The sequence below is a fragment of the Panicum hallii genome, chromosome 4, assembly GCF_002211085.1.
Source record: "Panicum hallii strain FIL2 chromosome 4, PHallii_v3.1, whole genome shotgun sequence".
Taxonomy (NCBI): domain Eukaryota; kingdom Viridiplantae; phylum Streptophyta; class Magnoliopsida; order Poales; family Poaceae; genus Panicum; species Panicum hallii.
The window spans coordinates 51,241,200-51,261,633 of record NC_038045.1 but is presented as its reverse complement, the minus strand read 5'-3'; the positions used below and the strand labels follow the sequence as shown (position 1 = coordinate 51,261,633).

Below are 20,434 nucleotides of genomic sequence, written 5' to 3'. Positions count from 1 at the left end.
CCTACATCTCCGACCGCGTCAACGCGGCGACCGCCGCTCGCAGCCACACCAGCGACGGCCACCTCGTCCAGGTCTCCCTCTTCGCCGCCACCCCAGCCGCCGTCTCCCACCTCTGCGTCCACTGCCCCGGCAGAGAGAGCCACCAGTTCAGCGACAACCCCGGGGTTGTCTTCTCCTGGGATGGGTCGATCTGTGGAGGGGCATCCTGCTGTGCGATGTTCTCTCCGAGAACCCCAAGCTCCAGTACATATCCCAATGCCTACGCCGATGCTAGGCAATGAGGGTCTTGAAGACGAGGGGGGCGAGCCAACATGTTGTAGAAATGTCACTGGCTGTGGAGACCTGATCAAGGTAGTCGAGGTGGACTACAAATATAGTGCCACTGTAGTCACCGATACCCAGCAGCTACATACATACCCGAAGAATGGACACTTGTCACACTGACTCGGAGGCTTGATTTGAGCGAGTGGGAAAGAGGCCATGAGCTCGACATTGGGGATGTAACAGCCTCTCAAGACTTTTATGGGCGTACAGATGTGTTGCCTCGGTTCTGTGATGAGAATGGAACAACCCCATACGAGAAGAAGATGCCTCCTCTTGCATCTGCAGCGTTTTGCACTTTTTGCGTAATCTGGTCCCAGCTCTGCTACTGGTGAGCACAGCCAGCAATCTGCTGCAGCGAGACAAACAGGCCATCCAGTGGCACGACAAAATCTTGAAAGTCTCTTCTGTGCCTTTGCCAGCAACAAACATGCAAGATTACAGGAGAGAGATTTTGCAACCATCATAATGCTCCAGTTCACTTGTATTCTGCACAGACAAAAATGCACACCCACGTATCAACTCAAGCGCTTTACATTATCTAAAAGGGCAGATCACTGTATAACTTGTAGCTAAAAGAGCATGCAAAAACGCGTACGGCCCGTACATTATCTCATGCTAGTTTTAGGACCGCATACAACTCCAGATGCCAAGCCGAAAGTCCTAGCACTCGTTATTTACCACTAATAACCTAATACTATAAACAGATTAGCTCGAGGCTCATCCCGAGCTGAGGCGTCTCCAGAGCCGTGTGTGCCCACGTGAACAAGTGGTCTACACGTTGCTGCTCGAGGCCTGCATCATGCCGTCCCGGATCTGCTCGCTGATGTCCCTCACGTGGCCCGGGCCATGGGGGATAAACACCGTGGTGTTCTTCGAGCCTTCCCCGAGCTCCTTGATGGTGTCAAAGTACTGCGTGACCATGATCAGGTCCATGACTTCCTTGGCGCTGGTGCCCGACACCGAGTGCGAGAAGTTCAGGATGTTCTCCCTGAGGCCGTCAGTTATAGCTTGCCGCTGCTTGGCAATGCCGACACCAGAGAGATATTTTGCCTCTGCTTCTGCCTCCGCCTTCTTCACCAACAGAATCTTCTCTGCTTCTCCTTTGTAGACGCTTGCCAGCTGAAGCCTTTGGGCTGCAATAGGAGTTAATCAGTTAACTGAGCACATATGCAAATGGTTGAAAATGCTACTTAAAGCCAGACATTAGATGAAAACTAAAAGGAAGCATGTCTATAAAAGGATAGCATACAAAAGCAACATTATGTTTTAACTTCATAAACAGAGTTCAGTTAACATTTCACAAGCTGTATAACCTGGAAGCAGTTCTGCATGTAGAAAAACGGCACAATACCTGCATTTATCTCATTCATTGCTTTGCGCACAGCAGCATCAGGAATGATATCAACCATGAGAATGTGCTCAATGCTGTAACCATAATCTCCCATCACCTGAACAGCAACAAGAATTTATTTATATGTGAAGAACGACAGAATAGACACTGCGTCCAAGAAAAAGGTAGAACATTGGTTAACCTCAAATACTTAACATTAAATGATGCAGAGGAAACAAGGTTTTGGGAGAAACTAAACAGTACAAATCCAATAAAATATGGGGTGAATATCAACCAAATAAGGTTCCGATTTTATCAGAAACAAGCATAGTGTTCAAAATCATTAAGCATGTCACTTATCTAAATATCAATGCAGTGCTTGTCACACGACCAAATTCCATCAAATTGTATTACGGACCTATCCGACGCTTATATGTTTCAAATCGGGATGGCATTCCTTTTAATAGACATGTTAAACCCATACTGAAAATAAAGTGGGCCAGAGGCAACAAAATAGCATGATTAGGATGTACTGAACCAAAGCAAACTGTGAGAATACAAAGGGGCAAACTGATAAAGACTATGATAGGGTGGTCAGAGAACAGATTGCTAATTAAAAGCAGAGTATAAGCAGAATGTACTGAATACATGAAACTATGCACCATGAATGAGCAATACATGCAACAGGTGAAACAAAAACAAGGTCAGATGTGTCACTGCACTAGTATGTGTGAATCAATAATTTTGAGGCAATCACAGACTACCGGTAAAAACTGGCCTTTAAATTACCTTTTCAAGCTCCTCCAGAACAGCTTTTGCCACATCATTCTTTTGCTCGAAAAGATCATCCAAATTCATTCTTGGAACTATGGCCCGAACAACTATTTTATCAAGAAAAAATAAAAGCGTGAGCTTATACTGAGAAACGGTACAAAATAACTAGGTCAGTATTAATAATTCACCATCAAAGACGTAGGCCTGAATTTGCTGTTGGGGATTCTGCAACTCATAGAATGCATCGTCAGCGTTTTCCTTGACAACACGATATTGAATTGTGCAAATCAGCTGGACGAAGACATTATCCTGCAAAGGAAAAGCATGCCACCAATTATTTCAACAAGAAACAAGTACCATAGAAAACTATTTAGTATTTCACTTCAACTACCTGACACATGGTTGGCATATGTGATTTATTGTTGTTACAGCCACACTTCCAAATCTAGCACGAAAAAGGAGTGGGTTGAATCCGTGTCACTGCAGAACAACTGCAGCTTCCGGATCAGTTACTCCACAGCTCACAAATTTTACTACACAGAAACTCAAATTTCACTTGTCGGATAATGTCATCAATGATGTTCTTCCAATATCCCAGAGTCCCCCACTAATCTACAGGGAGAACAGGCTACCACTACTCCACAGACCATGTAAAGTGATTCCAATTCCCTTTGCACGGTAAAGCATAACCGTATCCTGGACCTGGAGTTCTGCAACCAAAAGGATACCCCCAGTCCACAGCATGATGCAATTTCATACGATCCCAAAAACTAAACCGACAATCTAGCACAAGTACTGATGGGAACCGGACACAGCTGGGCAAATTCTTCGCCGAGCACAGGTGAATTCCAGGACTGAACCCCCCGCGCCGCGCTTGATCAATTTCAACAGGTCTAACACAGGTAATCGGACTGGAACAGACGGGACCAAGACCAAATCTATCTAGCAACACGGCGCGTGATCAGGATTGGGGAGGGGAGCTACACAGCCTAGAACAGAACAGACGGGGGGAAGAACCGGCAAACCTTGGTCTTGGTCTCGACGCGGACGTCGAGGGACTGCACGCGGGTGGTGAGGGACCCCGCGACGCACTCCCCGGCGAAGGGGTTGAAGAAGTGGAGGCCCGGCTCGGCGAGGCGGAAGAAGCGCCCCCACCTCTCCACCACCGCCACGCTCGCCTGGTCCACGCACCCGCAGAACACGAAGAACGCGCTCACCATCTCGAGTTCCCTCGGCGCCGCCCTCTAACGGCGTCGCGTCGGCGGGGGAATCCCTCGATCTCGCGCTGGCGGCACCGCCCTTGCCTGCGTGTCCCCTCTGTTCTCCGCTTGCGAGTCTCCAACTCGAACGAAGGTTTGCTTGGGCTATATGCGATTACGCGGCGCGATCTGACTGCCGCGTCGATAAATAAAAATCGCGACCGGACTTGTGGACAGCGGTTCGGTCAAAACGGCAGGACGTTTCCGATCAAAAACCAAAAGGGAACAGAATATTGATCTTGATCGATGTCACGGACTTAGCGTGACGAACTGGGTAATGACCCTGCGGTTTCCTGGTTCCATATTGATAAGACAAATGCGGACTCAGAGACTCCAAATCTTCCAAGATTCAAAACAGAGACAACTGCCAAGACAAACTATTCACATCGAAAGCAGAAAGTAGCAGTGAAATCTCATCTTTTGTACTTGTCCAAAAACCGCGTCTTTGCAGCACGGTCGTCTATATTACAAAATGTGAAGGGCAACAAAAAGGTATGAGTAACAAGTTTCAACAAATACAGGTATAAAAAATGCTGCCTCATTGAGCTATCAGCAAAATATTAGAGCTACTCCAGCTGTACAGCATCCACCAGTGCTGTCATTTTTCTGTAAAAAATCGTTTGAAGAGTAGCCTTCGGTTCTTCCTTTTAGACCACAAGTAGTCCTGGAACAGCAGATGGGCTCACATATCTGATACAGACCAAAGATAGGCCTCTTGCTCCATTGCTTGCTTCTCGTTCTTTAGCTTGAACATGTCCTTCTCAAATCCTGGAAAGAAATGGGAATAAATTTAGAACTTGTGCCAGGTGCATGCCAAATTAGCCCGAAGGTCAGCAATTTTAAAATACACACAAGATATGCTGTGCAAATCCCCAAACTAAGCTGTGGCCTATTGAACGTGAAGATTAGCATACAACGGAAAAACAGAAAGCAAATATTTTCAGAGGTCCTCTCCTCTCCAAACATGTTCATCTATTCGTTAACAACCAAACCCAGTTTAAACAACCCATGCAGGCAAACATATCTTGTTTGAAATTTAATATTCTCTCAATGACAGAAAAGAGCTCTCAAGTTAATAACTTCATTGACATTAGCGCTCGTACAGAATTTCACAGATTTTGTGTTAAAGCTCAAAACCACATGTTTCTTATATGGGCATGTAGTTAGTTGATGGACATATTGCCATGTTCTGCCAAGGTCAACAAAACTCATGGATGCGATCATACAAGAAAGTTTGCTGATAAATAAACCCACAAGATATGCAAATGAACAAACATATTAATTGTGTGAGGTAACAGACACCTAGCACATATGACTAGTTGGGCAGGTTAAAATGATGAAGTTTCAGCTATTGCTATGCTCTTGTAAATTGACTAATTTGCTACAATCTCTTAAAAGGAACATTAAGAAAGGCTCAACAGAAAAGTGAAGTGAAGCAGCCCAGACTATGGTTGTGCTCTGATTAGTGATACACTGATACCAGCCTGCATATGTGATAGATGACTCTAAGCAGGAAGGTATTGATATCACAAATTCAAACTTAGGTAAACCTTTTGCTACTTGCATGCTGCATGAGGACATGAGGTTATAAGCTAAAATTGGTAGTCAAATTGTAAGGTACATACCATTACTGCGATCCACACCATCCCAGTGACGCCCAGGCTTTATGCCATAACGATTTGGAGGGGGATCTACTCCACGTTTCAGCCAACTGTAACTAGGTATATTTTGGGGAACTATGAAACCAGATTCTTTCATCTTTTCATCGTCTCCAAAGTCTTCAAGGAGAAATTCTGGATCTTTCCGCTGCAATAAATTAGCACAATATCAGCAATTGTCCAGAAGAAATAGACAAATGGTGTTCAACAGGTTCGACCAAGCCACTCCAATCAAATCGCAGTTACCTTGACAAGGTGAGCCATAGGATCACCCCATCGGATTCTGTTTTTTAGCATAGAGTCAAGCTCAGGGTCATCCCTACAAGGAGAATCAGCAAACCGTCAAATACATGCAAGGGAAGTTCAGACAGATACACACCTAATTAAACAAAGAAATGAGGGAAAAAAACACAGATAGGCAACATCTGTCAAGTACCTTGTTCGAGCAAATGGTTTACTCTTCTCAGCTTCAAGCTCTTTAAATCTAGCCTCAGCTTCTCGCTTCTGTGCCAATCCTTTACCCCATTCTATATGTATTTCCTGCCCATGATGAGTACAACATTGGTCATTTTAAAAGCTAAAACAAGGAACTTGCTTTTGATTAGACATAGTTACAACTAGTATGGGAGAGGACAAATTTATCATAATGCCAGCAATAAGCTTCAAGTCTGTTCTGACTGTAACATTTATAGGTACTAGGTGGGGGAAGCTGCACAAATATATTGTTTAGTAGGTAACTCGATATCCTACTGTACATTCTCTCTCATATGAACAGCTTAAAATCGGTGCTTAGAAACAATTGCTCTTTATGGTACTGGTGGAAGGAAAGATAAGTTTCATGACAGGTTTCACTTTTTTAAAAAACAAAATGCAAGAAATATGTCCTAATTTACCACAATATCAAGACTCAAGACAGATAAATGTGGAAAATTGTGCTCCCTAATCTATATACTTATGGTAGAACCACATGGGAAATTCCATGCATCACAGAATATTTCAGAAGATACAGACACAGATGACTAGAAAATAGAGGTTCAAGAAGAATATCTATCTACCTTCGGCTTTTCAGATTCCTTTGACTTGCGCATCTCTTCTTCACTTATCCGTTTCCCTGGAAAACATCACAAACAATGTTAGCGCAAGAACATAGTACGGTTATATGGGTAAACAGACAACAAAATAACCAGAACAAGCTGTGCATACTGCATATGCCGTACCTTCCTTATCTCGGAATACAGCCTTTGCACCTTTCCCAACCAATGAGGGATCCTGCGCTGCGAACCTAATAACAAAACAGCAAATAAATATATAACAAGTTTCAATCAATGGGCAAACATCTCTATTCATAGATGTGTAGTCATCACTCACTTGAGCATCTCATCCTCCTTAATCTTTCTGATGTCCTCTTTAACTTCCTCTGCTGTCATCAGTCCAGCTTTCCTCGCCTGTTTTTGGGCTCCTTCCTTCTTACCCTTCCTTGGTGGTGAAATGTCCCCATCTTCTGGACTCTGCCCCATATTTCTCCTTCTTGGAGGCGACAGATCATCCACCTTTGTAGAGTCCTGGTGCTTCCTCCTCTGTGGTGCCATGTCTTTGGGCTCTTCTGAATCATGCCGTCTCCGTCGCCGAGGAGGGGACATGTCTTTGGGCTCCTCTAAGTCATGCTGTGCTCTTCGACGTGGTACAGAGAGGTCTTGCGGCTCCTCTGAATCATGCCTACGCCTTCGTGGTGGCGGCATGTCCCGGGGCTCCTCAGAATCATGCCTCATTCGCCTCCGTGGTGGCGGCATGTCCTGGGGCTCCTCTGAGTCATGCCTACGCCTTCGTGGTGGTGAGATATCCCGAGGCTCCTCAGAATCATGTTTCACATGCCTCCTTGGCAGTTCGAGGTCCTGGGGCTCCTCAGAGTCATTACGAGCACGTCTCCTCAGTGGCGAGGGGTCTTGTTGCCTCATAGACTTCCGTGGTGGTGACATGTCATCCTGATCAGCTGCACCGTTGCCCTTTGGGGATGGCGTGTCCTGGCGCCTCCGCCTCTGCCTCGGTGGCGACATGTCCTTCCCAGCAGCATCGCCAGGCTTAGGTGAGGGTGTGTCACGCCGCTGCCTCCGCCGCGGAGGAGAAATGTCCTTGCTCCCAGCACCTCCTCGCTCCGGCGACGGCGTGTCGTTCCTGCGGAGGCGGGTCGAACCACCAGCCTGCTCCTCCGGGGCGGCCACAGCGACCCACCCGCTGCCGTCCTCAGCAATGGCGTTGTACGGCCGCGCCGCGCGTATTGCCTCCAGGCGGCGCATCCGCTTGACCTCGATGTCCTCATCCACCAGGGGCTTGTCTTCACCTGCAACAACGAACCCAACCCCAAATTCACGATCCCTCACCAATCCATCCAGAAGACCGGAACTAGCACTACGATTTAGGGTTTCGGGGCTCAGGAAGAGCAGCCTACCTGACGACGCGGGCTCGTCGTCCTCCACCTGCACGGGCTTCTGCCACACGGGGTCCTCGTCGACGATGAGCACCCCGCCTCCACCGGCTGCGGGCTTGGGCTTCTTCTTCGTCTTCTTCTTCGCCTTCTTCTGGTCCCCGTCGGCGCCCGGGCTCGACTGGTACCTCTTGAGGTACTCCTTCATGGAGAGCCCCCCAGCGGGAGCGGAGGCGGACGACGGCGGCGGATGCCTCGCCGCCATGGTTGGCAGCCCCCCTTTCCGGTGATGCGGTGCCGGATCCCCAATCCCCGAAAGCAAAGCCAATAGACGGGAGTGAATCAGCTGCCTACCCGAAGTGGTGGCTGGTTAGCCGAGCGGCCGGCGCTATCCTGCTCCGCCCACCTGCCGCAGCAGCCGTGCGCGACACACCGCGCAAGTCCCTCGCGCCGGCGACGACCGGTGCGGCGGTGCCTGACGGGGTCGGAGAGATGCGAGAGGCTCTCGAGGCGGAGGGAGCGCGTGGACTCGTCTCCTGGGCCGGGCCGGCTTCGTTAACATGGAAAGGGAAGAAGGTCGATCGACGGCTGAGAGGGAAAAGAATATACGGGCCGGACCGTGATGGGCTTTGTATACCACAAGTCGACCACCACCCAGGATGATGATGTAGGTTTCAGGTTTTCGGCCCATCACAAATCATTTCCGTATAAATTTCGGCTTTTTTCTGGATTAAAATGAGAATTTTTTCTGAGGTCGAGAGCTGTCGAGATCCAGTCGAGCGCGTCACCGTGGACTTGCCAAGGACTAGCAGCACAGCAGCTGCCGTGCACGACGTCGCCACGGCGCGCCAGCACGTGGGCCGCGCGTGGTGTCAGGGTGTCCTCCCGTGCTCGTTCTGTGCCAAACTGCGACCCGGACCCGGCTCCTGGGCGAAAGAAGCCTCGCCGTCCTCCCCCGCTCTGGAGTCTGGACCTCGGCCGCGGCGCGACACCCCCCAGGGTCAGTCCACGGCAGGTTCGAGAGGAGTCGGGATGCTCCCGACCCCGCCGCCCGCCGGAGGGAGAAACGAAAAGCGACGGCCTCCACTCCGTTGCGCCCGCCTGATCCGATCAGAACTCAGGACCGCCGCCACGCCGAGCAGGCGGAAGTGGACATGTAGCCCCGTTCGGCGCGGCCGCGAGCGCGACGCGACCGGTTCATCAGTTCGTTCAGGCGTCTCGTCTCCTCCTCGGACAGCCAAGCTCGTCGCCGTAGGCGGGCAGGCAGCGCCTCCCCCGGGTAACCAACTCTCGCTCGGTGACGCGGACACGAGCCTACCGCTGCTAGGCGAGCGTCGTGGCAGGCCCGGGCCGGCGACCCCGCGCCGCGCCGCGCCGTCGCGCGTCGCATTCGCGTCCTCCCCTCACGTGAAGCTTCCACGCGCGCGGACGCCGAGTCCAGGCTCCTTTGCGATGGCAACAGCTCTTCAATTTTGCAGCCACCTATCAGCGACCGTGAATTATTACATGTAGTAGTTTATTGTCTTTGCTTCCCAAAAAAAATAATTTTACTGATGATGAGCTGGTTAATGAGCCGGCCACGTGGCTCGCCCCAAGCCACGATGAGGCCATCAGAGGCATGTAGTGGTGGTGGTAGAATCCATGGCTCAATTGGCCACGAACACGGGAGTATCCGATCGCCGGCGGCCGGCCCACGTGGACGGGATACGGGAGCCGCGTCACCCGGCGAGACGGCGACCGTAACCAACCATCAGCCGCGCCAACCCAACTATCTCCCCCGTGCCGGCCCGGCCATGCATCTTCTCCTCCTATATCCTCCCGCGCCCACCATCACCAGTCACCACCAGCACCAGGACCACCGCACCTGCACGTTCGCGCTCAGTTCGTCTAGATCGATCTCGCGTTCCCGTCTCCAACCAACGGTTAGAAGGACCAGCGGCCCGGCATGCCGGCGAGCGGCTCGACGCAGGCGCTGGCGCCGCCGACGGCGCACCGAGGCGGCGGCGGCGGGGAGCCGGCGGATCACCCGCACTGCCCGCGCCTGCTGGAGCGCACCGCGCCGCGACGCCTGGCGGCGGCGGACAGGCGGCTGACGCGGCTGCTGGTGAACGTGACGGTGGACCGGAGCCTGTGGCCCGTGCACCTCGTGCTGGGCGCCGACGCCACCGTGGCCGACCTCGTGCGCGCCGCCGTCGCGGCCTACGCGCGCGAGGGCCACCGGCCGCCGCTCCAGCCCGGGGGCGCGGCGGGCGGCGGCGACCCGGCCGACGGCTTCGAGCTGCATTTCTCCAAGTACTCCCTCGAGAGTGAGTGCGCGAACTCGAGCTTAGTCATATGATTTTTTTTCCCCTGAAGAACTTTGTTCTGAATTCAGAATCAGTAATCTTCGCATTCTAACATTGATCGATCTTTGGGATTTTGTCAGGTTTGAGTCCCGAGGAGAAGGTCGTGGATCTGGGGTCTCGCAACTTCTTCCTCTGCGCCCGGAGATCCCCAGCCGCTGCGTGGGCTTGATTTGATCGACCAAGCATCACATCGCCGTAGCAGATTGCAAGTTACAGTAGCTAGCAGCAGAGGTTAAGTTAACCTGAACCACATCGAGCGAGGCACCTTGATTTTCCTTTTCAAAGTTCAAATTTGTAGAGAATGGGTGGGTATGTGATTATGTTCCCATGTGGATCCCGCCCAAGCTGCTGCTTCTTCTTCCTGGCCTCTGTTTACCTGACGCCTGCTATGCGAGACGCGCCGGTCATGGCATGGCCGGCGGCCACGGCCAGTTAATCGGCGGCGCGGTCGGATACCTGCGGTTCGCTACGCCTACTAGTCAAGGTCGCCGGTACGACGCGCCGCGTAACTGATAATGATCTCTCGAGTTTTCACAACGCCATCATGGATTCACATGAAAATACCAGCTAGTAAAACAAAACAAGCATGCAAATATTTATGCAAAGGAAAGCGTTCGCTATAATAAAGATGCACATTCACTTCTTTTTAGACAGGGGGCCAAGTCCCACTGAAGCCACAATCCATCCATCAGAGCATGCCATACGAAAGTTTCTTCACTTCCCCCCTTACGAGGCTAGGCTGCAAAGAGAAAAGTGAACAGAAGGTATAAGGTATGATCAAAAACGGAAAATAGACAGTGTCATTGAAAAACTAAAATAAAAAGGAACATGCTGAAATAGTTTAACTATCAGAACTAGCATACTAAGCACCAAATAGAAATACTTAATACATTCAAGGACCCACAGCCAGGAAGAGAAAAACAGCGAAAAGTAAGAACAGAGACACCAAAAAGACAAAGAACTGAAGACTCTTTTGTAAGGACAGTGGAAGCTGCCCTATTGTCCACAACAGCATTGTTTCTTTCTTTTTCTTGAGAGATTACGACAATATATTTACATTGTGAAATAGTTGTTTCTATTTTGTATTTGAACTATCAAAACTATAGCTTTCATCATTTTGTTCTGCATTGTAAGCATGCAGCCCTTTTTGCAGGAACTAAGCAGGAACTACATAGCACTACGGGCCGGGCATGGAAAATAAACATGGATAAAACATCATATGCCCTAGTTAGAATGGTATAAGCAATAAGTACCTTGGGATATCCAGAAATGTCTAATCATCGACGGAGGAGTCCTCCTGTATGGAAAAGAATGATTGTAATAACGTGCAAACAAAAGAGTCCACATGTAAAGGCGAAAAATGAAAGGCTTTTCTGTAGTGAGAACACATACCGTATCGGTGCTTGCTAGACCATCAGAGGTTTGGGCATTTAGCTCAATTTCTGAAGGAAAAAAAAAAAGCAAACTTAAGCTTGTTCTTATTTAGGTACAGTTACATATCAAATTAACAGGATAGAGAAAAAAACTTTATGGTCATTGTTCAACAGATAGTTGTCATTCCGTGTGGTACGAATTGAACACACCTTGCACATGATTCGAACTTAACATGATGAACATATTTATGGTAAATTTAACCCCACTTATATGATACATCCAAACTCCAAAAATGCGAAAGCAAGTGAACCATCATTATCATTCAAATTGGAAGCAATATATACCTGGGCGCGCGCCGCTGTTGTTGAGATACTTTGTAAACGAGCTTGGATAGTATGCTGTCGAGAACCCAGGCAAGGTCGCTCCACAAAAACTGGATACTGCTTGCAACTTGTTTGAGTTCATGTCAACAGCAACCACCCAACCATTGTAGTCCATGAGGCTAACCTTGCACATAAAGTACACCATGTTGTTCCATTCACACAAAGTTGGGAAGCCGAGTGGCATTTTCTTCAAGGATGGGGTTCCATTCTCACAGAACCGAGGCAACACATCTGTATGCCCATAAAAGTCTTGAGAGACTGTTATATCCCCAATGTTCACCTCATGGCCTCTTTTCCACTCCCTCGAATCAAGCCTTCGAGTTAGTGTGACAAGTGTCCATTCTTCAGGTACGTAGCTGTTGATATCGGCGACTTCAGTGCCATTATATTCGTAGTCCACCTCAACTACCTTGATCAGGTCCCCACAGCCAATGACATCTCTATAACATTTTGGCTCGCCCTCTCCTTTAAGAGCCACATTGCCTGGCATCGGCTTAGGCATTGGGACGTAGTGGAGCTTGGGGTTATCCGAAAGAATATCGCACAGCAGGATACCGTTCCACAGGTCGACCCATCCCAAGAGGGAACCTTCCAGCGGGATCACCTTGCTTGGGAAGAAGCTAAGCTCAGCAGGATGGCAAAGCGATTCCGACGGCTCCAGCGGCAGCAGCCTGGTCTCCCACACCCGAGTCTTGGAATTGAAGACGGACAACTCGAACATGTCAGTCATGTAGTCTGCTATGAGAGCAGCCACCGCGAAGTGGTCGGCGCCGCAGCACACGATCCCGGTGTTGAGGAAGCTTGAGATGCTGAGATCTGGAATTGCGATCCGGACGAGCGAGGGGGTCTTGGGGCCAGCCTTGTAAACGAAGAAGTCGGTCATGTCGCCGCAGGCAAAGGAGACATTGAGCAGTATCAGATCGTCCCGGGAGAAGATGACCCCGGGGTTGTCGCTAAATTGGTGGGTCTCTCTGCCGGGGCAGTGGACGCAGAGGTGGGATACTGCGGGCGGGGTAGCAGCGAAGAGAGAGACCTGGATAGGGTGGCCGTCGCTGGTGTTGCTGCAAGCGACGGTCGCCGCGTTGACGCGGTCGGAGATGTAGGCGCGCGTCGAGAGGAGGATCCACTCCGGGTATCGGGGCCCCATCTCGGGAAGCTCGGGGGCAACCAAGAATTTCGGCTCCCGAATGAACGTCGGGACGGACGGCGTTGCCATTGGATCGCTCCGCTCGCCGGCTCTCCGACTCCCCTCTCCCTCCCTGTTCGACTTCGTCTTCGATTCCGATCCACAAACCCCTAGGCGGCTGCAAACCATCTTTCTTTTGTGGGCCTTGCTGGCGTTTTATGTGTGGGCCGAATTTTTCGGGCCTAGTTTCTTCGACTTGTGTATTTCAGTCGGTGTGTGCAGCAGCTGACATGGAGAAACTGAAGAAAGCAGCACAAGAGAATCCTCCTAGGACCACCGATATCAGGTTTTCAGCAAGCAGTTTCATTGCTGATTACGAAAAGTTGGTAGGTGCACACGCTTAAATTTCCTAAATGCAAAACTGAGGTGTTAGTAATTGTTGCAAGTGCTATGTTGACACCAATAAAGACATTTTGAAGAAAGACAAATTTTATCTAGTGACCTTTCAGTTTTATTGCAAGTCTTAGTTGGCATGTCCATTTGATGCCTGCACCTATACTATTGGACATTTCTTTTAGGTTTCAGGTTCCACTATTAACATGTCCAGTTATTGCAACTTCGGATAGAACATCATAAATATGCCATGGCTGATGACTGTAAAAATAAAACATGCATTTTATGACTATTAACATTTTTTTCTTGTAACACTTAGTGGGAGTAGTAAGACTAAATTTTAGAAGGTTCACATCCAAAGTTGATCTACTTGTGACTGCTGAGTCTAGATTTGTTTTTATGGGGGACCAAGGTTTCTATTGTGAAGGATGCATGATACACACTGATTCAAGTTCATATGTTTCATCTTTTTAGGTTTAATAGTTTTAGTTAATACAAATTTTGTAAATATTCACATTTTCATCAGATCAGTAGCTTCTTATTACTAAGCTGTTATATTCCAACATTAATACCGCAGTATTTTGGAGTTGGATGAATTAAATTAAATAAACATCGGTCAATCAAGTCATTTTCAGTTGATAAAGTAAACAACCCAACACAAAATTAGTATGCGATTGATGTGTTATATATGTTCCTTGAATACCATACATGATTGAAAGAAAGACCAAAAAAGATTGTTCGCAACTCTCTAGGGACTAGGGGCCAGTCAAAAGGCCACCTACAACTTCTTTTCTATCAATCAGTCTAAGACTTTGAACTATTCCTAGATGTCAAATGCCTCCCTAAGGGGTAATTGCATTGTTTCCAGAGCATATGTTTGAGTTCTAGGTTCTTCCTTCAAGCTGCTGTAATTTTCTTCATATCACACAGTACTATTTGCATTGCAAATGGCCTTTTACCTTTTTCCTGTCTACCATTGACATTGTGACATTATGTAACATATTATATGGACTATCCCTTGCTAATGCTTTTTTTAGACCGGTGATAGTTTTATCTAATACCATTACTCAATGATATCCGTAACTTGTGTTTGCCATACCTCAATTGCTGTCTATTTTCAGGTCCAATTCCTCTGGATTCAGAGAATCGGAGGCTTCATGATGGGCTGGAACTCTCTGAGTCACAGGGTGTGCACGCCGAGGGAGGCCTGTGGTGGGCGCTATCAGAGTGGACAGATATTTTGCCAGACTAGAGCCCAACGAAATATATGATCGTAGTTGGAACTACAAGCATTGTGTCGTTTTGGTTGGGTTTGTTTTGGGCGGCTCGCTGATAGACTATACTTTGTCTTTCCTAACGGTTATGGTACGCCATTCAGCGAGGATGGATGTTCCGAGCACGCCAGGTATTTAAGCACTCTAGAGTTTTGACATTAACACTACGTTTTGCTATTTGTATATTACCAATAACGTCTGTTTGCTTGTTCAATCTTTATAAATTGATAATATTTCCTTTCCTACCACAGTAGATCGAGAAACATGCACACTGCTGCACACGCTTCTGTGCTGAGACCATCACTCGTTTGCTAGCTTTGGTCATACTATTAAAATGGGTTTGGACTTAAGGCCATGATCTTGGTTGGTTATTACATAGCATTCAAAACATCTTCAAGGTTGGATTTAATTGAAGAATGAACAAGGTTTGAGATAGAACTGATACTGTATATAGTACACGTACAAGGCCTGCAATGCAACTAGATGAATCCTACGTACTACTGTATATCTAAAAGCTGCCTAATGGGATGTTTGATTTGGAGGGGCTTATTATGAGTCCAAATTGGTGTTTGGTTGTAGAGGCTTATAAAAAGCCTCTTGTTGTTGGTAATGACTTTTCTACATCTCATTAATGCACCTGTAGTTGAGGGAGACAAGGGTAGTGAGAGGAAAGAGGGGATGTTTTGGTGGGGTCCAAAGAAAATAAGCCCCATAAGCATCCATTGGAGGGGCTTACGTGCTTATGGGGCTTATGGATGTAAGTCTGACCTATAACGCTTCATGTTTGGATAAAAAGAGTCTTATTAGAAACTTATTAGTGGGGTTTATAATAAATCTCTCCAAACCAAACACCCTTTAGTTCCTTCTTTTGTTCATGATAACTCTTTACCATTTTTGTTGCTTTTTTTTTACTATAGTTGTTACCTTTATTGTGCAGGAGGAAGCTTTTGTGGCCAGACTAAGGTTATTTTTTAAGGTATGAATATTGATCATGATAACATGTACACCATATCTTTTGCAGTTCTAAATATTATGATGGTGGTTTTTTGTTTATGTATTTTCTTTAAGGGCAGTGAAGAGGCGTTGGCGGAGCACTAAGAGCGGTGGAGCACGGTATATTACATCTGTTGCTGATATCTGCCGTATCAAAGCTTATTTTTTATGGGTGCTCTTCTCAATTTTCAGCCCTCCCCTCTCCTGTTTGAGGGTTGATGTTATTTATCCGAGCTTCAAATTCTCGATCTAATTATATGATATTGTAAGGAGGAGATCTCTTCGATTACTATTCATACAATATTATTATATTATATTATTAAACATTGCCATACTGTGCTTGTACAATGATGATACCATGTAGCGGAATGTAATTGTTTGATACTTATAGTTTTTCTCATAGATTAACTTATGTTAACTGACTCTGCAAATTTGTTCCTGACCATCCATATGGAATGAATTTGGATTCATCGAGCGGGATGCCTACCGAGAGCGTGCTGTTGTCGTTCCATTCCTTAGCGAGATTGAAATTGTTGCTGGTGTGACTTGGACTAAGACCATTTTTGAAATGCTGGAATAGTCGATCCCCCGTGGAATTAGCAAAGCATGATTTTTCTTTTTTTTAAAAAATATATTGATTCTTTTATTACAACGAGCACATGTATCACATTATTGATTAATACTGCTGTTTAATACTCAATCCGTTCCAAATTGTATATCATTTTAACAAATCTAGATATATAGATTTTGTTAGACATCTAGATAAGGAAGTCTTTGGCACGGCTCCGTGCGAGCAGCTCCGGCCCATGCTATTATTTACACCCCTGTAGTAATAAAGAAAGGGCTTTGGCTCCCCGCTACATTTGCCTATATAGTAGAAGAAGATGTCGGAGCTGCTTTTCCTTGGCTCCTCCGGCTCTGCGCTACAGGACGCTGGAGTGCCGAAGCCAGTGTTGGAGGGAGTCTTCCAAACAATTTATCTATATTTATCAAAACGATCTAATTTAGCATGAAAGGCAGACTAGCCATGCTCATATCAATTGCCCCCGCGATTTCCCAAGTTCATCATCCTTGTCTACTTTGTGGCGCCGGATCGGTTCAGCTCCTAACAAAGGGATTGTTAGGACTAAATTTCTTTTGAAAGAGAATTATGACTAAACTACCCTTGTATTATTGCATCCTCTGTCTCTTTACAGTTCACGGTCACGTGCCGTCAATGCGAACTGTTTGCAGGTTTGCAATGCAACCCCTCGCGAAGTACGCATCTGAGCATCTGACCGACCGACCCGCTCGCCTCCCACCCACGCGTTCCAGCTCACCGCCCCGCCTGCACCCCGACCACCTCCACCTCTCCGGCGGCCGCAGCGGCGCCACCGTGCTCGGCCAGGGCTCCGCGGACGCCTCCCCAAAGCGAGAGAGCGAGGCATCCGCGCCGCCTGGAGGGCCAGGTCGGTTAGGGGGGAAGGCGGAGATGGTGTTCGTGTGGCTCACCGCGTTCTTCCTCGTCGTCGCGCTCATCGTGCTCGTCATCTACCAGGTCAGCGCCGCTCCCCCGCGCCCCGAATCCGTATCCGTGCCCGGGCACCCGTAGGATCTTTCGCTGGCCGATCCCCCGCGAAATTGAGGCGGCCGTCGTTGCGGATTTGCATGTCGTTTCAGTCGGACTTTCAGTGGTTTAGGGGTCGGACCGAGTAGCTAATCCGAATGTTTGGTTTTGAGTTGTCAATTTGGCTGGCAGAGTAGCAATCAGGATTTGGTCGCGATGTTAGATTCTAGTGATGGTTCCAACTGGTTGCCTGGTTGGTGGTTGATGTGCGATATATGTGTCGAGCCTCGAGATCTCCGATGCATTGTATATATTTTGGTTTTGTATAGTTTACATTGCCAGTTTGTGGCCTTTGATAGGAATCTACACAAGGCTCACACTTAATAGACTTTCTAGCCTAGCAGATGTTGTCTTTTGGAGGAATTTGGATGTTTTTTCCCTCGTGTTTTTACTGACAAGCATACTGACACTGAAATTCTTGATAATTTTGTTCTTACTTTTTCCTTTGCAGCTGATGTGCTTGGCAGATTTAGAGTTTGACTATATCAACCCGTTTGATTCATCCTCTCGGATAAATAAGGTGATTATGCCAGAATTCGTATTGCAAGCACTTCTGAGCGTATTGTTCCTCTTATCCGGGCATTGGGCGATGTTCTTGCTTTCTGTCCCAATGGTGTACTACAACTATACTCTGTAAGTGCTGCTTGTCTCATAACTAACTTTTGAAACAACTAATATGGTCCTGCAGGCTTTAACTAATGTGAAAATCATGAGGTTAGCAGTGTGTTGATTAGACATTGTTCCTGAATTATCAACCGAATATGGATAGAGTAAACAGACAATCACAAGTTTGAAAATCTGCCGTGCTGGATACTCATAGAGAACCAAAAGAAAAATGAGGAAATGGGTGCTTAGAACTGATTTAGCTGCTTTCGTGCTATTGGGTCACAAATTCCTGGCTTGAAACAATCATATGTTATAGGCTGGTGTCTTCTTCTTCTAGCTCTATGCTCGGCACTTTACACACGACATACTGAAGATGATTACATGATTCAGGGGGTATGTAGCTGATAGTTTTCTAATCCAATTGCTACTCATATATGCACACTAACTGGCTTGAATTTATGCATATTCAGCATCTTATCAGCAATTAACACTGAGGAGGAAACATAAAAAATTAATGAGTGTAGGGACCTTTTTACATAGTTAATAAATTATTCTCTTTGGTTAGGTGCTTTGCCTCCTGTATGCTGTTTTTGTTAAACTTACAATGGCTGTGCTTAGTGAGTGATATAGTGAACTGTCAACATTTGTGTTTTCTTTAAATTGCACACACGAGGTTGTGATGTTGGCAATTCCATATATCTTATTTTGTATAGGAACATCTAAAATGCCTACGATGAACATCTTATAAATATCACACGATGGGATTGGATCATGATTCATGAATATTTGCAAAAGCATCATGCTCTGTAAGCATGCAGAAAAGCATAATTTGTATTCTAACTAAAAAATAGAGTACCTCATCTGAGAACAAAATAATATTTCTTTTGCAGCCAACCTAAGGCCACAGTCTGCACCCCTACATCCTTCACTGTCTATGCTAACATGTGCTGTATGAGCTTGGTTGTTACTTGAATGTACTTATGCAGCTAACTTCTAATTTTATTCAACCAAATCACCTTATGCTTAAAACCGAACATAGATAGTGATAATTATTGCACTGTTGTATACATGTTGTCAGCGAATGTCCGCAAGTAGCTGTCACAGGACTTTAAACATTTGAGTAGTTACACGGCTTCTAATTGTGTCATTAAAACATTGGTCAAAACATTCCTAGTCTTTTTGGTTGTTTCAGTGTTGAAGAAAGAAAGAAGAGTGAAAGACCTGAGATGAATTTTTTTCCAAAACTGATGCCATTGGTTTCTATTGCTGCTGTTTAAAGCTAAACCTTATCAGTTAGCAGTATAACTAGGAATTGGCTGGATACCTTTCTGCTTCTGGTTGTTTTGGGTTATACCTTACCTTGGTAGACTTGTTAAGCCTAGAAGATTCCTTTTTCATTCCCCCAAGGCTCAGAAAAGGTGGGGAAAAAAGCAACTGCGACAAAAGCGAGAGTACCATGTCAATGATTATTAGCATTTGATATAGTCGCTGTAATTTCTCCTTGCTGTGTATGGTTGCTAACCTGTCTAGTTTTCAAAAACTTTTCTGGTTGTTAATACAGTAATTATCAACCTATTATTAAACTACTTGAAGCAAGCAACAATCTAGTTTCCTTTCAGCATTTGCAATGAATAAATTTATATGTTTATGGCCTTTGCAGGTACCAGCGGCGGCAACATTTAGTAGATGTGACGGAAATATTTAATCAACTTGGTCGTGAGAAGAAGCGCCGTCTTTTTAAGATAGTTAGTCTCATCGTTCTGCTATTCCTATCCTTGTTCTGGTAAGGATGTTACGGCTAACTCTATTGCTTGACAGTTACTGCAGGTCTGCAGCTAGCAAATGAGAAACTAACTGCCACTTGTGTGTTTTTCTGCAGGATGATCTGGAGTGTATTGTCGGAGGAGGACGAATAGGCTGAAAAAAATTGATATGGTAGCTCATTCCGGTCTTGCAATCTTTAGTTAGGTAACACCGCACAAGAATGCCCATGGCAGGCTGAATATCTGCTACCCATTTCTGGTTCAGTGAGGCAAATAGAGAACATGCCTCAAACAGTAAGATTGGCGTGCCATGCCTAGCTGTTTGTTCAACCTAGTGAAGCTCCTGCTGTCATAGCATGCGTCATGTGTATCATGAGCCACTCCCGCTATTTGTGTTGGATTGTGCATCAGCTGTCACGGGGCAAAGGAGTACTGCAAGTTCCACAGATTTGTGCATAAGTTTGAGTTGTCTTTTTTTTTCTTCTAATTGCGGTCTTGCGGAGCCCTACAAGGCTGCCATCATGTATTCATGTTTGATGGTTCATTTTTGTTTAGCCATCCCTCGGTATCGGTATTTGATGTCATTGCCATCCCTAGTCTAGTCGTCTATTGGAAGCGCATTTGCTGATTCTAGATTTGGAGCTGGTTTAGACTTGGAGATTTGGCAGTCGACTTGCTGCTGTTCCATGGCGTGCCTGAATACGCCGAATCCGTGGCGACGGCATTATTGAGCTGAGCGAGGCGAATCTCATTACACAGTTTTATTGCATCGTTTTTAAAATTGAAAACTTGACAATAACCTCA

At 46.7% G+C, this 20,434-nt stretch overlaps 5 protein-coding genes across 5 annotated transcripts; 2 read left to right on the top strand and 3 right to left on the bottom strand.

Moving 5' to 3' along the window:
• Window positions 1–837: 837 nt before the first annotated feature.
• Window positions 838–3,828, bottom strand: LOC112888548 (hypersensitive-induced response protein 4). Its single transcript, XM_025954773.1, has 5 exons — window positions 3,454–3,828; window positions 2,617–2,737; window positions 2,444–2,535; window positions 1,676–1,772; window positions 838–1,457 (listed from the first exon to the last, which is right to left on the bottom strand). Exons 1-5 carry the CDS (start codon window positions 3,646–3,648, stop codon window positions 1,096–1,098), a joined length of 867 nt encoding a protein of 288 aa, XP_025810558.1. The 5' UTR covers window positions 3,649–3,828; the 3' UTR covers window positions 838–1,095.
• Window positions 3,829–4,067: 239 nt separating this feature from the next.
• LOC112888547 (BUD13 homolog) lies at window positions 4,068–8,310 on the bottom strand. The gene is made up of 8 exons (XM_025954772.1): window positions 7,792–8,310; window positions 6,714–7,683; window positions 6,563–6,627; window positions 6,401–6,456; window positions 5,782–5,885; window positions 5,592–5,664; window positions 5,313–5,493; window positions 4,068–4,455 (listed from the first exon to the last, which is right to left on the bottom strand). Exons 1-8 carry the CDS (start codon window positions 8,030–8,032, stop codon window positions 4,370–4,372), a joined length of 1,776 nt encoding a protein of 591 aa, XP_025810557.1. The 5' UTR covers window positions 8,033–8,310; the 3' UTR covers window positions 4,068–4,369.
• Window positions 8,311–9,497: 1,187 nt separating this feature from the next.
• On the top strand, window positions 9,498–10,481 carry LOC112888549 (uncharacterized protein At4g22758-like). Its single transcript, XM_025954775.1, has 2 exons — window positions 9,498–10,073; window positions 10,193–10,481. Exons 1-2 carry the CDS (start codon window positions 9,713–9,715, stop codon window positions 10,279–10,281), a joined length of 450 nt encoding a protein of 149 aa, XP_025810560.1. The 5' UTR covers window positions 9,498–9,712; the 3' UTR covers window positions 10,282–10,481.
• A 202-nt stretch (window positions 10,482–10,683) lies between these two features.
• On the bottom strand, window positions 10,684–13,284 carry LOC112888546. The gene is made up of 4 exons (XM_025954771.1): window positions 11,831–13,284; window positions 11,505–11,554; window positions 11,366–11,409; window positions 10,684–10,851 (listed from the first exon to the last, which is right to left on the bottom strand). Exons 1-3 carry the CDS (start codon window positions 13,182–13,184, stop codon window positions 11,386–11,388), a joined length of 1,428 nt encoding a protein of 475 aa, XP_025810556.1. The 5' UTR covers window positions 13,185–13,284; the 3' UTR covers window positions 10,684–10,851; window positions 11,366–11,385.
• A 3,595-nt stretch (window positions 13,285–16,879) lies between these two features.
• On the top strand, window positions 16,880–20,226 carry LOC112888434 (protein cornichon homolog 4). The gene is made up of 4 exons (XM_025954645.1): window positions 16,880–17,192; window positions 17,713–17,894; window positions 19,528–19,650; window positions 19,747–20,226. The coding sequence occupies exons 1-4, from the start codon at window positions 16,896–16,898 to the stop codon at window positions 19,781–19,783; spliced, it is 639 nt and encodes a 212-aa protein (XP_025810430.1). The 5' UTR covers window positions 16,880–16,895; the 3' UTR covers window positions 19,784–20,226.
• Window positions 20,227–20,434: the final 208 nt, after the last annotated feature.